Source organism: Solea solea, chromosome 10 (assembly GCF_958295425.1).
Source record: "Solea solea chromosome 10, fSolSol10.1, whole genome shotgun sequence".
Classification (NCBI taxonomy): domain Eukaryota; kingdom Metazoa; phylum Chordata; class Actinopteri; order Pleuronectiformes; family Soleidae; genus Solea; species Solea solea.
In genome coordinates, this window is record NC_081143.1 from 14934869 (window position 1) to 14949985 (window position 15117).

At 41.6% G+C, this 15117-nt stretch overlaps 1 protein-coding gene across 4 annotated transcripts in view; it reads left to right on the forward strand.

Annotated features, from left to right (window-relative positions):
* The window catches only part of pax5 (paired box 5), a 47886-nt gene extending 33335 nt beyond the window's left edge, over window positions 1-14551 (forward strand). For all 4 annotated transcript variants that reach the window (XM_058641589.1, XM_058641591.1, XM_058641590.1 and 1 more), the window contains exons 7-11: window positions 3822-3954; window positions 7735-7836; window positions 10464-10550; window positions 11998-12084; window positions 14340-14551. In XM_058641589.1, coding sequence (XP_058497572.1) covers window positions 3822-3954; window positions 7735-7836; window positions 10464-10550; window positions 11998-12084; window positions 14340-14422 — 492 coding nt within the window. In that variant the 3' untranslated portion in view covers window positions 14423-14551. The remainder of the gene's footprint in view (window positions 1-3821; window positions 3955-7734; window positions 7837-10463; window positions 10551-11997; window positions 12085-14339) is intronic.
* The last annotated feature ends 566 nt before the right edge of the window (window positions 14552-15117 follow it).

Sequence of the window (15117 nt, forward strand, 5' to 3'; positions counted from 1 at the left end):
AGACTTTATAGAAGGTGGGTGACTAATGTGGGACAGACTCAAAATTAACTACAACACCAATGTCACCCAGCACAATAAAGCCTTATGTCAAAAAAGAACAATTTTCAGAAATATGCAATTTGTGTGAATATAACAGCTGGACCATTTGTGCAATTTATTAATCTCAAATAGCCAGAATGCAGACTACATACAGTAAGTGTGTCCTCAACTGGAACTCTAGTACGTATAGATTAACAACTTGAATATAGTTGCAATCAAGTACTTTCTGTTGACTTTGTATGCTTCATATTCAGTTTAGATCCACAGGCTTTGGCCTCACAAACAGTATGTGTAAGCAGGATGGTTTCATTTTTAAGGGACATTTTTAGCAATACAAAAAAAGAACAAGATATTAATATCATTACCACTACTCTGGGACAACAAACAAAGCTTTCACCACAAACATAGCAATAATTGTGTTAATTACGAGTCAGTAAAGCACTAATAAACAAGAAACATCGGCCATATTTCTCATTCACAGTATGAACTTGTATAGCCTCTTCTCAGTGTTGAGGTCCAGCTCATTTGAGAATGAATATCCATATCCTCTCCACGTCAGCCATGTTCAGCTTGGCTGATATAAATTCCTTCCTCACAATCCTTGTCTCAGTTTGTGGGCCTCTGAGGGAATTGTGTTTGTTTATAGTCGAGCCCTTTTTCCATCAGGAGTGCAAAAGACAATGTGTGGAGATTGAGAGAGAGCGAGAGAGAGAGTGTGAGAGAGAAAGATGGAGAAATTGGGAGCTATTTGAGGAATGGAGAGAAAAAAAGGAAATACTATTATGCAAATGCCCAAACCAACAGTGCTGTGTGTGTGTGTGTGTGTGTGTGTGTGTGTGTGTGTGTGTGTGTGTGTGTGTGTGTGTGTGTGTGTGTGTGTGTGTGTGCGTGCGTGCGTGCGTGTGTCAGAGGGCCGATTAGGGCTCATCTGTTATTGATGTGAGATGTGGACCAAACCATTACCTTCCCATATCCGAGACAGAGCATTGGGTCTGCCTGTGTGTGTGTGTGTGTGTGTGTGTGTGTGTGTGTGTGTGCGTGTGTGTGTGTTTTGTAAGCACCTCACAGGTGTATGGCCGTTCCATTAACTAGCACATCGTGGCATTTTTATTAGACATGGAAGGTAAAATGTAGGAAAGCACATAATAATCAGCGATGCTTGTATTGAATATTTTACATTTCTGTAGATCCTCGTTAACTTTGCATTTTGACTTCTGACAAAGGAAAAAAGAAGCACATTTCAAAAATGCTAATGGAGAAAAGCAATTACTCAAATCTGTGAGTCTTCTACATACAGACACTAGTAGCTAATCTACTCTGAGTCATATCACAGCAAACACTGTGAACCAAAAATGCTCTGTGTAAAAAAAAAAAAACAGTCAAGAATCACAAGAATCTGCCATGGATGTGATTACACAACAGAAAGAAAACACTGCAGAAATGTTCACTATATCATGACAAGGATTTTTACAGTGACCTGGAAAGTTATCATAATCATAATTTAATTATCTGTTTTGACAAAGCAAACACAGATTTGCAAATTCTGTGCTTTGGTTGAAGACCAAAAAGGTAAACTTATAGGACATAATATTGTTGAAAATGCACTCATTTTTCTCAAGAAATGACAGTTCATAATATGTTTTGTGACAAGTTGGTCCCTAAATGTAAAAAAAAAGGAAAACATTTGGAGTTCTTGCTGGTCATAGGTTATTATGCTATTATATTATTTTACTGGTCCGGAACTAAAAATGAGTTTGACACCCCTGCATTACACCATGTCATGAATGAAAGGGACCTGTACATATGCTTACAAGGTGTCACTAAGGAAGCATGCTTTCAACTGCTCCCATCTTTCCTCAAGTCTTCTCCTCAGTCATGTCAGCCTCTTCTACAGATGTTATGCATCTCTACTTGCCCCCTGATTTCTTTCCTTCCCTGCCCCAAGTCCAACTCCACCTGACACCTTTTCCTGCCATGTACGACTTCCCCCACCTCTACTAGTAACACCATCACCTACACCAACCCCCTCCCAAAACCCCCAACCCGTCCATGGTCCGGGCAGCTGCGTCCCTCCTCTTTGATGAGGGTTGATGGTGCCGTATGAGCGGTGGAATTGACAACATTTAGGGGGGCGAATGAGAATGATCCATCTTCCTTAGCGGGCCTGTCACCCTACTGGCCAAACTTCATCATGGCCAATTACCAGAGCAGACCCCGTCTTCTATGCTGCTGCTACTGCCTGGCTCCATCTACATGGATTCATGGGCACATTAGACACCATTATAATAAGACAGAGAGCAGCCAAGAGAGAGGGGGGAGTTGTGGGGTACAGGGATAGCTCATATCAATGAGTGGAAAAAAAAAAAAATACAGGTGTGAAGTGGGAGGAGGGTGTGAGGGAAGGAATTAAGAGAGAAAAGAAGACCTAAAGTGTGTTTGAAGCCTGGAGAGAGAGAGAGAGAGAGAGAGAGGTGTGTGTAGTGTAAGCTCTTATTTGGCAGGTCACAGTCCAGTGGTTGTGTTGTGTGTCGACGAGCACAGGGGTGTTTAAGAGGTCAGTGAGCACAGACTAATGCCTGCACTTACATCTACACACCGATAAACACACATACACACACACTGATGCAGAGGTATTAAAGGGTCAGTGCAAAACTCTCACCTCATCACCTAAAGGAAATTCTGATTGCTATCATTAGTGAGACACACGCGTGCGTGCGTGCGCGCACACACACACACACACACACACACACACACACACACACACACACACACACACACACACACACACACACACACACACCAGTTATTGAGTCATTTGAGGCAGAAAAGTAAGAAATACACCAAGTTCAGTTTCTGCACAAACAAAACACAAAGACACACAAATGTTATTCAAATAACTATGGATTATACATTCATTTACATATTTGTTTAAAGCAATTAAAAACTTAATGAACACACACTTACAATGGGATGCAATTGGTGTTTTGGGACATTCAGCATGTGGAAAGGAGCTGTATTACGCTGTATTGGGAAATTATATTGTTTTGGAAGAACAATCTATAGAATTTTAATTTTTTTTAATTTGTATTTGGTTTGAAATAAACATTTGGAGAAGAACAATGAATTTCTATTTTTTTTTTATTTCTTTTTTGCTTTCATGTTCACATCATTCTGCTGTCACGAGGAAAAAAGTGTTGGTGACTATAATAAGTTTATTTTGTTTCTGACATTGCTAAATATTAAATTCCCAAAGCATCCCAAAGAGAGAATGAAAAACTGTATAACAACCAGATATTGCTCTGTCACGTCTGCCTTCTTCCCTTTACCTTCTGAAGCATGTGTGAAGAATTGGGAGTCAGTGTGTACATGTGCTGAGATGATCACACTTCTTATTGTTGTTGGTATCTGGGGACACAAGAGGCTTTGTGTTAGCCTGGGTTTATATGGATGCCACAGTGATTTGGGATGTGTGTGTGCGTGTGTGTGTGTGTGTGTCTTAGTGTGAGGATGAGCGAGATGAAGAGAATGAAAGAAGCTGATCTTATGGTTATAGACTGTTGGACTTGGCTGTGCAGTAAATCCCTTTCTATGTAAACAGATCAATAGTCTGTTAGCAGTGTCTGTGTGTGTGTGTTTTCATACTATGCTTTGAGGGAGTGTGTCAGAAATGTAGCAGGATCTATCAAACACCTTCAACATCCAACACATTTGTACTGTTTACAAGAGTTAATTCATTTGCTGCTCTGGCTCATCTCTTTTCTCCACTTTCTCTCTCTACACAGACGTCAGATTATTCAGCCATGGCCTCACTAGCAGGTGGACTGGACGAGATGAAGAACAGTTTGGCCAATCCTGGTTCAGGGGCAGAGTTAGGAGCCAGTGTTTCTGGTCCACAGTCCTATTCACTTGTGCCAGGTAAGAAAGATAACCAGAGATTGCCAACACATCACTCGTCACATAAAACGGTCAACTGTCTATATATTCCTACTAAATTAATAATAAGGAGATCTGGGTGACCTTCACAAAAAAAACTATATCTTCCTTAGGGTGTGAAATAGGTGCAACAAGATGAAAAATACAGATGGAGACCGTGTGTCATTCCATAATTCCACGTATTTTCATACAAACATTTTTAATCAAGTCCAAGTCTTGGCCCTGAGAAAACATGGCTTCATTTTCCATTTGCTGTAATCCAGAGGCTTTCTCAGGTCTGCATCAGCAGTGAAGGAAGCACCATGGATTCTAAGTGATTTAAAGAGCTCCCAGCTTTGGATCTCAGGAGAGCTGGAGGCTTCGAGGAAAAGTGAGAGCTTCTGCTCTCTTTTGTCTCTATTTAGCGGCACTGGGAGAGGCCGCGGTTAATTAAGAGCAGACCAGGGAGCACTTGGACAAGGCTTCGACGTTCCTATCTGTAATGAGGGGAATCATAGAGCTGGGAATTTGGGGATATCTGGGAATGGGCTCTTTTTTTCCAACCCTGTGAAATCACTGAAGAATATTACCTGCTCACGCCGAGACAGACAGAGGCAGAGAGAGAGAAAAAAAAGAGGGAGAGATAAAATTTCCATTTCTGCCTATGCATGCAAACACACACATTCACATTTCCAGTGTTTCCAAAGATTATGCATGCATTTCCTTGCCTGTCTTTTCTCTCCAAACACAGCTCCCTCTAGGGGGGAAGAGAAGTGTGTTTGTGTTACTCTATCCTTTTTGTATTTACATACTCAATCTTCCTTTCTGAGGTCTTTCCATATCTGGGAAGTTTACCCAGTCTATGCAGTTTGAACAGAAAAAGACACACACCGCACAACCCCAGTCCCTGCAGGTTGACATGTGTTGCATGATGGCCGTTTCATAGGGAAGCATTAGATGGGCGGACACCAAGGGAGGAAGGGAGGGAGAGGAGTGTTTATCTGCAGCTGCAAGTGGGCACGCAGGAGACTTGTACTTGACCTCTACAATAAAGCCGTGGAGAACAGATACAGCAGCACAACTGGCATAAATATGCACAAATACACACCGTCCAAAGACACAGGAAGACACAATTACAAACAGACCGCCATGCACGCACACACACTCACATGTGTACACACACACACACACACACACACCTCAGAGGATCTGGCCCTGTCTGCCCCCTCTAAGTTGGGCTGTAGAGAGTCCATCTCTTCTCTCTTCCTCCCTCTCCTCCTTGCCCTGTGCACTGACCCTGAGCGGATGAGTAGCCCGTCTGCACTAATACCTCGCTGTCGCGTCAAACACAGAGAAAAACTTTACTACACCGAGACAGGAGAGAGAGAAGGCGAGGAGGGACAGAGGAGGTGAATGTGGAGAGGAGAGAGAAGAGAAGAGAAGAGAGAGAGAAGGGGAGAGAGCGAGAGAGAAACACAAGCAATGAGGGATAAAAGAAAATATTAAGCAAAGAGGACAGAAAATACAAGAGGATCAGATGTTGATGCCATGGTCCATTTGTATTCACCGCAGGTTCTGTTTTTATTTAATTCATTTACACTTCTGCCATTATCGTTTTTCTGTCAGTTAATTAATAAAAGGCTAATCAATATTGAAATTTGAAAGAGTTTATTGACCAATACATTTTGAATAAGAAATCCTGAGATCGGATTTTTCCTGGTTCCAAGATGATGAATCCAAATGACCTTTTCTCTTGAGACAATTTTGGTTCTGAATGAAACGTCTCGACGTAGTTTTGGTAGATACTCGACCTCACAAGATGGTCAGATAGAAATCGAGCAGCCTACCACCATTATGACATTATGTCAGCTTTGATTTCTTCTTACTTTGTCACTACACAGGAAAATGTGTCATGGACCACCTTGACAAATTTGAATGATTAAAAAAAGTTGCAAAACGTATAAAAATTTAGGATAAATGAGGTAAACCTCAGCAACACTGCTGGTATGTCCACAGGAGGAGCTGAACACAAACACACACACATTCAAAGCAGGCGATCAGTGATTGTGGAGAATATTAACATAAAAGCTTCAGTATCAAACCTCCTTTTTCAGTTTTCAGTCTTAACTCGATAATTCCTTACTCCATAGTTTTACTTCACATGTTCTCAGTCACTATCATATATAAGAGGAGAATTTTTTGCAGTTTCTATAGTGTACATGCACTTGGAAAATAAGCTTGTGATAGTCTCCTCTTTCGCTTTATCTTGACCCCTCTATTGGTCCTTGATGTTTTCTTCTCAGTTGCTCTCTCTCTCCTCCTCCTCCTGCTCCAGCACCACTCAGTTAGTTAGTGGTGGTTAAGTGGAGGGGAAGTGAATGGGATTGATGGTGTTAACATTTGAGGTGTTTATGATGATGATAAATGTGTGCGGGGGGAAGAGGAGGGTGTCGGTGCATATGTGTGTGTGTGTGCACACGCATGTGTGAGTGTGTGTGTGTGATGATGATGAATGGAGGGCTCCCTCTCCACGCTCTCCTACTGTCTGCTGCGTGCAAACACAGAGAAATGATTTGGGCCGACACACTGTCATGTAATCTAATGCAGTTATATATCCCATCCACCAAGTGACAGACAAACCGGGGGGGAGGGGGGGTGTATGGGTGGTTAGGAGAGACGGGGGAGTCGGTAAATTAATAGATGTCAGCGGATGGAAAACAAGGAGAGAAGAAACAAAAGAAACAGGAACATCCTGGATGTGTTATGGCATGTATTTCTTTTAATAAAAATTTTGTTGTGGAGACTTTTCAGAGCAATAATTATAACCCTTTACCTTTAATAAATCACTACTGTCTTAGTTCACAGCCACACATATGAGTGTTGTCGGGGCTGTGAAAGTAACTGTCATAGGACATTATGCCTGCAGTCCGGTTAGGTGTTGCAGTTGCAGGGCTCTGGTGTTGTGCAGGCCGAGCAGATACTGGTTATTTGTCACACCTGTCTTTTATCTTCCGATTGCTTTGATTTGTGATGTTTGCCATAAAGAGGAATGTTGTAGTTCTTTTTGTCGCACAAACTCGAAACCAGAAGTTCCATCGTGCCAATGCAGGCGACTGACAGAGGTGTCATTCACCCTGTTATGACTTGATGTATCATCAAAATGGAAAACCTATTTTGAAAGTCGAAATCCTACATTGTGTCACTTTAAGAAAGGAAATCTCCATTATTTCCTATTTTTATTATTACTGAATCCCAGATCTCAGATTCCCTGCAGCCTGTCTTTTGGTGGATTTCTGAAGTTGATTACACTCTGTGATGGAGCATCTGGCTGTGACTTACCTACATTTTTCATAGCACAAAGATACACATAGTATTTCTACCCCCCCTGAATGGGATCCCCAGTCCATTGTAGAGGATCTCAAATTTTATTCTTAAGACATAAAAGACAGAGACCATTATTTCTCCATATGGCTAAGTTCTGTAGTTAAAGGCTGACAAAAGTGAAAGCACACAGTGTATGTCAGAATGAAACTAAATAAACGACATTTCATTATCCAAACAGAAGTGTTTGTGACTCATTAATATGCATATTGTTTTAAATAATTTTGAACCATATGAGGTTTTGGCTACAGATTTGAGGATAATACTTGTAAGTTAGTCACTGACAGTTTAGGCTTGTGATGTAAGGAAAAAGTACACATCACTCATATTGACTGCCAAATAATGTATTTACAAAAGTGTTAAATATCACAATCAAATCCTTGATGTATTGTGTGATTACAGGTCGAGACATTGCCAGCACCACTCTACCAGGCTACCCTCCACATGTTCCTCCCACTGGACAGGGCAGCTACTCCACGCCGTCTCTCACTGGCATGGTACCTGGTGAGTACACACACACACACACACACACACACACACACACACACACACACACACACACACACACTTTACAGTAATTCATTCACCTCTCGTCATCTTCTCAGCAGATGCGTAACTGTACTTCCATAAAACAAATCCCCATGGATGTGTGTGTGTGTGTGTGTAAGTCTTTAGGGGATATACTTGGCTTCGCCACTTCCTCTTTCTTGTCTGTCAAAACTATGGCTGACAGTAATCCCAGGGGGTAGCGTGTGTGTGTGCTTTTGTGATGAGCTCTATGTGTGTGTTTGTGCATCCGTTTGTGTGTGTGTATCATTAGAAACCAGCCACAGTAGCACAGCTGTCCCTCCTCAACGTTAGTAATTTGTTTTTAATGAGAATCACCAGTGACCCACGACTAATTCATTCATTCCCTTCCACTCCGCCTTCTACGCCGCTTTTGTGTTTCAATTTTGGACCACCATTCTCTCTCTCTCTCTCTCTCTCTCTCTTTCCATCTCTCTCTCCGTCTTCCAGTGGTCCTGGTCAGTGTGAAGTTTACTGCAGTGAGAATTTGAAAACATGAAAAAAAAACCAGCAACAGTAAAACAAAATCAAAAACATTGTTGTTTACAAGTTCTTGTCGCTGCGTATTCCCAGTCATTCGGTTTGTGACACAAACACACAAAGACACACACACACACACACACTCTCAGCGGACATGTAGGAACAGCACGTCTAAAGATGGGTAACCCTGACGCCCTGTCCCCCTGCGCTCACCCCGTCCTGTCCTCAGGTTTGACAGCATATTTCGGTGCGCGTGTATGTGTGTTGGCATGCGATTGTTTGTGTGCATGCGTGTTTGTTTTTGACAGTGTGTGTGTGTGTGTGTGTGCGCGACCTTGACACTGAGCTACACAAGGGAGAACCCCGAGGCTCCTCTCCCCTCCCCTCCACCCCTCCTTCCCTTCATCTCCTAAACAACCTGACACGTTGCCGTCACTATGGTGATGACAAGGAGAGGATGTTCGCACCCAGGGATGCCATAGAGACCACATCCCGACCCCACCTGACAGCTAAGCATATACACACAGAGGCACACACACTTGCACAAAGGGTAGTGTGAGAGAAAACTTAGGGTTGTACATCCAAACACACACAAAACACACACACACAAAACAGGCTCAACATCTAAATTCCTCTCAGTGAACGTTGGAAGCTGCCTGCAGGTGATAATCTCTCAACTTTACTTCTCCAGCTCCACCGTGTTTTTATCTCAGCACTTCTTAGGCAAATTATTCTCCTTTTTGTCCACGCTGTCTAATATCATACCTTCATTAAGCAAGCAACTCTCTTCTGATGTTTGTCTTCTTTCTATTTCACGCACTCCCTCTCTCTCTCTCTCTCTCTACCTCGCTCTCTGCAGCAGGGGGGCTGACACTGGGGGGTGTAGGAGAGCAGTGAGGCAGAACCGACAGAACGAGAGGGAAAAGAGGAGGAATGAATGGAGGGGGGGATGGAGAGAGGGGGCATCAGGGTCTGTGACTGTCAGCTATGGGAGAGGGATCCCCCGGGAGGAGTGAAGGTTCAGGAGAAAAGAAAGAAAGAGCAAAAGAGTGGAAAAAAGAGAGAGCAAGTCAGCAGAGAGGTGGAAAAAAAGAGGAGAAGAAATGGGGAAGAATGTTGTTTTGATGTGAAGGGTGACTGCGGGTTATAGTCAGGCAGGCCAGAGGACGAGAGACAGAAAAATAAAGAGAAAATGGGAGAAGGCACGAGTGGGAGTAGGAGAAGACGAGAGGAAGAGTATACCCCAGACAGTAAGTAGTAAATGAGGGAGAAAAGCTATGCTATCATCCACTGTATGGCAGGACCACTACAGTCTCACTGAGCTCTCCAGTTCAATCCTCCTCCACTGGTTCACACAAAGCAATAGATCACGGTTACCCTTGAAAACACAACGCCTCTACCACCATCACTGTTAACATTTGGCTGGGCTGTGAAAAGTTAGGAAAACTAGCCGTCATAAATGACAGGTTTAAACACTATATAGTTAAAGTTAATTGCTGCACATGACGGAAATCTTCAAAAGTACAAATTAGTAAAACATACTCTTTGTGAAAAGCTTCAACTAGGGTTTGGAGTACTACAATACATATATATTTACTGTGTGTGTGTGTGTGTATATATATAAAAAAGGATGCAAACAAATGTCTTATTCCAAAAGTCCATTTGCATATTGGATAGTTGATCATCCGTGACGTTGTAATGATCATCTCAAAGGGGTAAAATTAAAATGTCTTCCTTGATTTAGATTAGAATTCAAGCAGTCAATAACCAAACGGACATTTCCTTGAACACAAACATTCTTTGCAAAAATGGGACAAAAATGAATCAATGGCACACAAATGATCATATGCCTACTAGAAGACACAGGGACCTAAAACACCTAAAACAACCTATAATATGTTTGTTTTGTCACAGACCAAGACTGGGGAAACGCTCCAGAAATGCCAAAACAAAATTAACAAATCCCTTCAGTTTTACAGGAACCATAACAACCCGAAGAGGACATCACTACATATAACACAAACCAAAGACAATTATCTCTATTCTCTGTTGGGTCTAAACATGTTTTCTTCTTTTTCTTTCAGGTGGAGATTTTTCTGGAAGTCCATATTCCCATCCTCAGTATTCCACATACAATGAATCATGGAGATTTCCTAACCCCAGTTTATTAGGTGAGTGAATCCTTTATATTTCCAACCACTCTGCTGAGAACAGGATCAATTATTGTACCAATTATTGTCATTTCACTCTATAACTCGCACTTCCAGCTTCTGTTCTAAAATGTATCTTTAATGCACCAATGTCCATTTTCTCCCTATTGCATTACTTTTATTCTCCATTGTATTATACAGTAAAATACATCCAACTCATCGTTCTATGCAAGGATTTTACTCAACTGGTCATTTTGGGTGTAAATGGATTTGAAGAAAAGGAGGAAAATGAGTCTTTAAACTAATTAATTTACCTGCATCTCACCAGAATTAGATTTTTAGAATTTGTAGTTTGTGATGTTTTATATTAAAGGCATGATTTTTAATTTTCCATGCAGTAACCCATGGCAAATGAGTCACTAATTGACAGTGATAGTGTTTTAGCTTTTTTTTTTGTTTTTTTATACTCTTGATCTACTTTGGTGTATTTAAGCAGTCTTTAGAACTAATTAACATTCAGTTTTGCATGAATTTGAGGTGAGTTTTGATGCTCGTTCAAGTCCAGCAGTGCTGTGTTGGAAAACATTGATTAGACACAACCCTGCTGTTTTCTTCGCATCTTCGTAGTGAATAGTTTAAAGGGTTTTTTTGGGTTATTTTTTATGTTTCATTGAGGCTTAAAATGTTCTTGCTTGACTCTCTTCGTGTCGTTTGAACACAGAGCTGGTTTAAAAATATGTGATTACTCTCAGTTAAAGGATTAGGCCGCTGACATGTGGTGCTGCTAATATTGTCAACAAGGAAGTAGAAGTGCAGCTGCCATAACTACGCCACGACAGAACCAGTGATAAAAATCACGGCTCGGACAATAAACTTTTGGCTGCCAATTAAATTTTGTATTGCAGATTAAGTGTTTTCTTTGTTTCTGTTTTTTATCTTCACTGAGCTGGTGCTGTAAGTAAATAAAATAAATAAAATGCTGGTCAATATATGAATAGAGCTTCTCAAACCAGGACCGGGCACAAACATGAGCCTTCAAATTAACATGCTTCAAATGAAACTGAAAAAAAATGCCTTTTTCCAAAATACACATACATAATTTATATTATGGTAAAGAACATTTTTAGGAAATCCCTTTAAAAAATGAGAATGTATAGACAAACACATCAACCATTAACACATTAACACATGACCCTAACCAAATCAAAACTAGAGTAAAAGTAATAACACAATAATGCCTTCACACATTTTCATCAGTGTTAAACTACAGTCAAATTAACCCTGAGCCAAAAACAGTCAGTGTCAAAGTCATTGTCTAGGGAGCCATTTTAGGGGTCATGTTTAAAGGTGAATGGGTCAGTGGGTGACGGTGAAAAAGGTCAGTGGGTGAGAGGGGTCAACTCTGCGCTGACCTCACCCTTCCTTCCCCTTTTAACTTCTTCATTTCCCTCCTTCCCTCTGTCCCCAGTCTTTCAACAAGATTATGGGTCTCTCCTGGGGACGGAAATCGGCTGCTCCTCCAGTCTCTTCACCAGCCAGGCAGGACAGATGCAAGGTAGGTGGACAGAGAGACATCAAATAAAAGAGAAGAGACAAAAGAAGTGTGTGATAATTCACATGCACAGAGGAAGGTGCAAAGATTACGAAAGGTGACGGCTGAGCAGAGAAGGAGAAACTGTAAAGTCTCTTTCACACTAAAACTCATGGACACACCGGAGTGAACTCCCTCACATTGCTGTCTTGTCAATATTGCATCTTGGTCAATAGATTAAATAAGAAAAGTGTAAGAAGAAAAAACAAAATGAGGGTTTACTACAGACAGTCATGGCTATTGACCTGGTAATGACCAGAGGATTAGGGCACATGTGTCATGTGCGTGGAATGAGGCAGGAATTTGCATTAGAGCCGATTAATTCTGGGGGGGGGGGGGGGGGGGAATTAGAAATGTCATATTTACAATCCTAAAAAAATAAAGTATAAGATTATCAAAACACAAGATTAAAAAAATATGACAAGTAGTATATGTCCTTTGTACCATTCCCACTGTTCAAAATCCCGTTTTGTGACCAGTGGGAATGGATTACAAGAGACCACTCATAGACTCTGATAATGGATGAGCAGACACATAATCTAAGGAAACAATGCACATTAACAGACACTGAAAGATCTGAGGTTCATGCCAGAGAAACAGAGAGACCGTGACAGAAAGGAGAGGCAGGTAACGATGTGTAGTAGCGGTGACAAATGGAAGAAATTGGAGTTAAATAAAGAGGCAAAAGGGGAGAGAGTGTGTCTGAAGTCCAGAGTGAGACTAAATAGTTTGTCAGACCAGCTTAATGCCTCACTTCCCCCCAAAAAGCCTCCTGAGATTACCTGGACTGTGGACAGACATAACCTGTCAACACACAGTGAGGCTGATTGATGGAAGTGACAGAGACAGGTGTGTGTGTGTGTGTGTGTGTGTGTGTGTGTGGGTGTTCTTTTTTCCTGTGCGAGTGTGGGTTGCAGTGTGTCTGTGAGGTTACAGTATTGAATTGACCTCTTCCCTGAGGAGAGAATAGACTCAGGGGATCAGTAGTAGTAGAGCTGTACTCAGGGTGTCAGCCTAGACTGTCACTTAGATCTTATGTGAGAGTGTGTGTGTCTGTGAATTTGTGTGAGAGAGAGAGTGTGTGTGTGTGTGTGTGTGTGTGTGTGTGTGTGTGTGTGTGTGTGTGTGTGTGTGTGTGTGTGTGTAAAGGGAAGAGCGTAAGGAAGAAGACTGGAAGTAGAGCAAGTCCCTTTTATTGGTTTTACATGAAAAAGAGGCTCGTCTTTTCTGTCATTAGCTTCATCAGCTCGTGTCATCTCATCCCTGCCTTTTACTATTCATGTCCAAAGTAAAATATAATCTCGACAGAAAATTGAAGCTGCCAATTCCATTTCCATTTACACAGCTACACATTTCAGTAGCCCCCTCCCCCCGAAGGATAATTCAGATTCATTACAATTTGGGTTTTATTTCCTTCATTTAAAACCTTGTTCTTGCCAGTGTTTAAAAAACTGCACTCACTGAGAGGCAAAGGACAGTTGTCTTTTGGCTGTGATGATAAACACACACGGAGCCATCATCTGAGCTTCTGCTGCATTATTTCGATCTTATTACTTTCATTAACATCTTTTTGCTGATTATAATCCCACTGGTCCCAGAGTTTGTTTAGATTCCATGTTGATGCATCTTTGTAAATGCTGCATTTGCGGGCAAAAGGCATCAATTTGCTGAGAAATTGTCCACATCATTTTCATGACGTCATAACATGGCCATGACCGAATTATATTTAGGGTAGTAAATTCAATGTACTACAGTGTACTATCAGTTTCGCAGTATTAGGATAAACCTTCTTCAGAAACAGCCGTGTGTTCACAGCAGCATGCATGGACAAACCAGCCAGAGTGGTATGATAACAAAGGTGACTGTCGTTCCCTGACACACGTGAGAAATGGAGCGGAGTTTATTTCAATCTGCAGTCTCGTCATTAGATGGCACTATACCCCATTCCTGCTAGTCACAAAAACTGTATAATCCAGGGTTTAAACACGTTTTTCCACCAGTGGAAATGTGTTTAATCGGCTTCAGCTCCTCATCATTGGGAACGCAAGACCCGGGTAAATGTGCCAATTTCTGCTCTATTTTTGCCAAAAACAACCCAGGTTGAAATGAACTAAACTCATCTCTCAATTTAAGTCATTCTTACTCTGCACTATGTTCTGTTTTTGTTTGAACAGCATTTAAACAAATTGAATAAAAAGCAGGTCCTTGTTTGTTCACAGGGTCACCGTACTACTACAGCGCGACATCACGAGGAACAGGCCCAGCAGCCACTGCAACAGCCTCGGCCTACGACAGACACTGACCCGTCCTACTGAGAAAAACAGGAGGATGAGGAGAAGTAAAGGGAGGGGGGGATGGAGGGATGGATAGCACCATCATCACTCAGTACAAACCAGCCCGACACACACACACACACACACACACACACACGCACACACACACATTTTTAAACATCAGTGAAATTTGAAATTTCTTTGAAGTTCACACCCACAAAAGCTGAGCTGCACCGTATTATCATCAAATACTGTCATTATCAAAGGCGTGACAGTAGTTCAACCGATACTGGACCAATCAAAGATCTCCTTAATATATCAAGACCTTAAACTAATCCTATAGAGTATTTGGACTATGTGTACAGCAGTAACTGTGTGTATTGTGATCTTCTGGGTAAAACGTTTGAGTTCAAACAGCCATCATCACAACCAATCAATTTTGTATGCCATGCCCCACTGAAGTAAAGACAATCCAACTCATCCAAATATCATCGCCACTCTACAGCCGTAGATTGCCGTAGATTTCCCATGGGATCACAATGCTTGATAACAACTGGGAAACCACACTTGTGTTTGTCAAGTCCTGCCCCGTCGCCGAGAGCTTTCTGCTCTCATGCATCAATAACATACATTTAATGACAAATTAAACAATATTTGCTGTATAATTTCAGCCAGCGAATGAAGCCGAGACGGTTCATTTACTTCACTCGGGAAGTGAATGGGA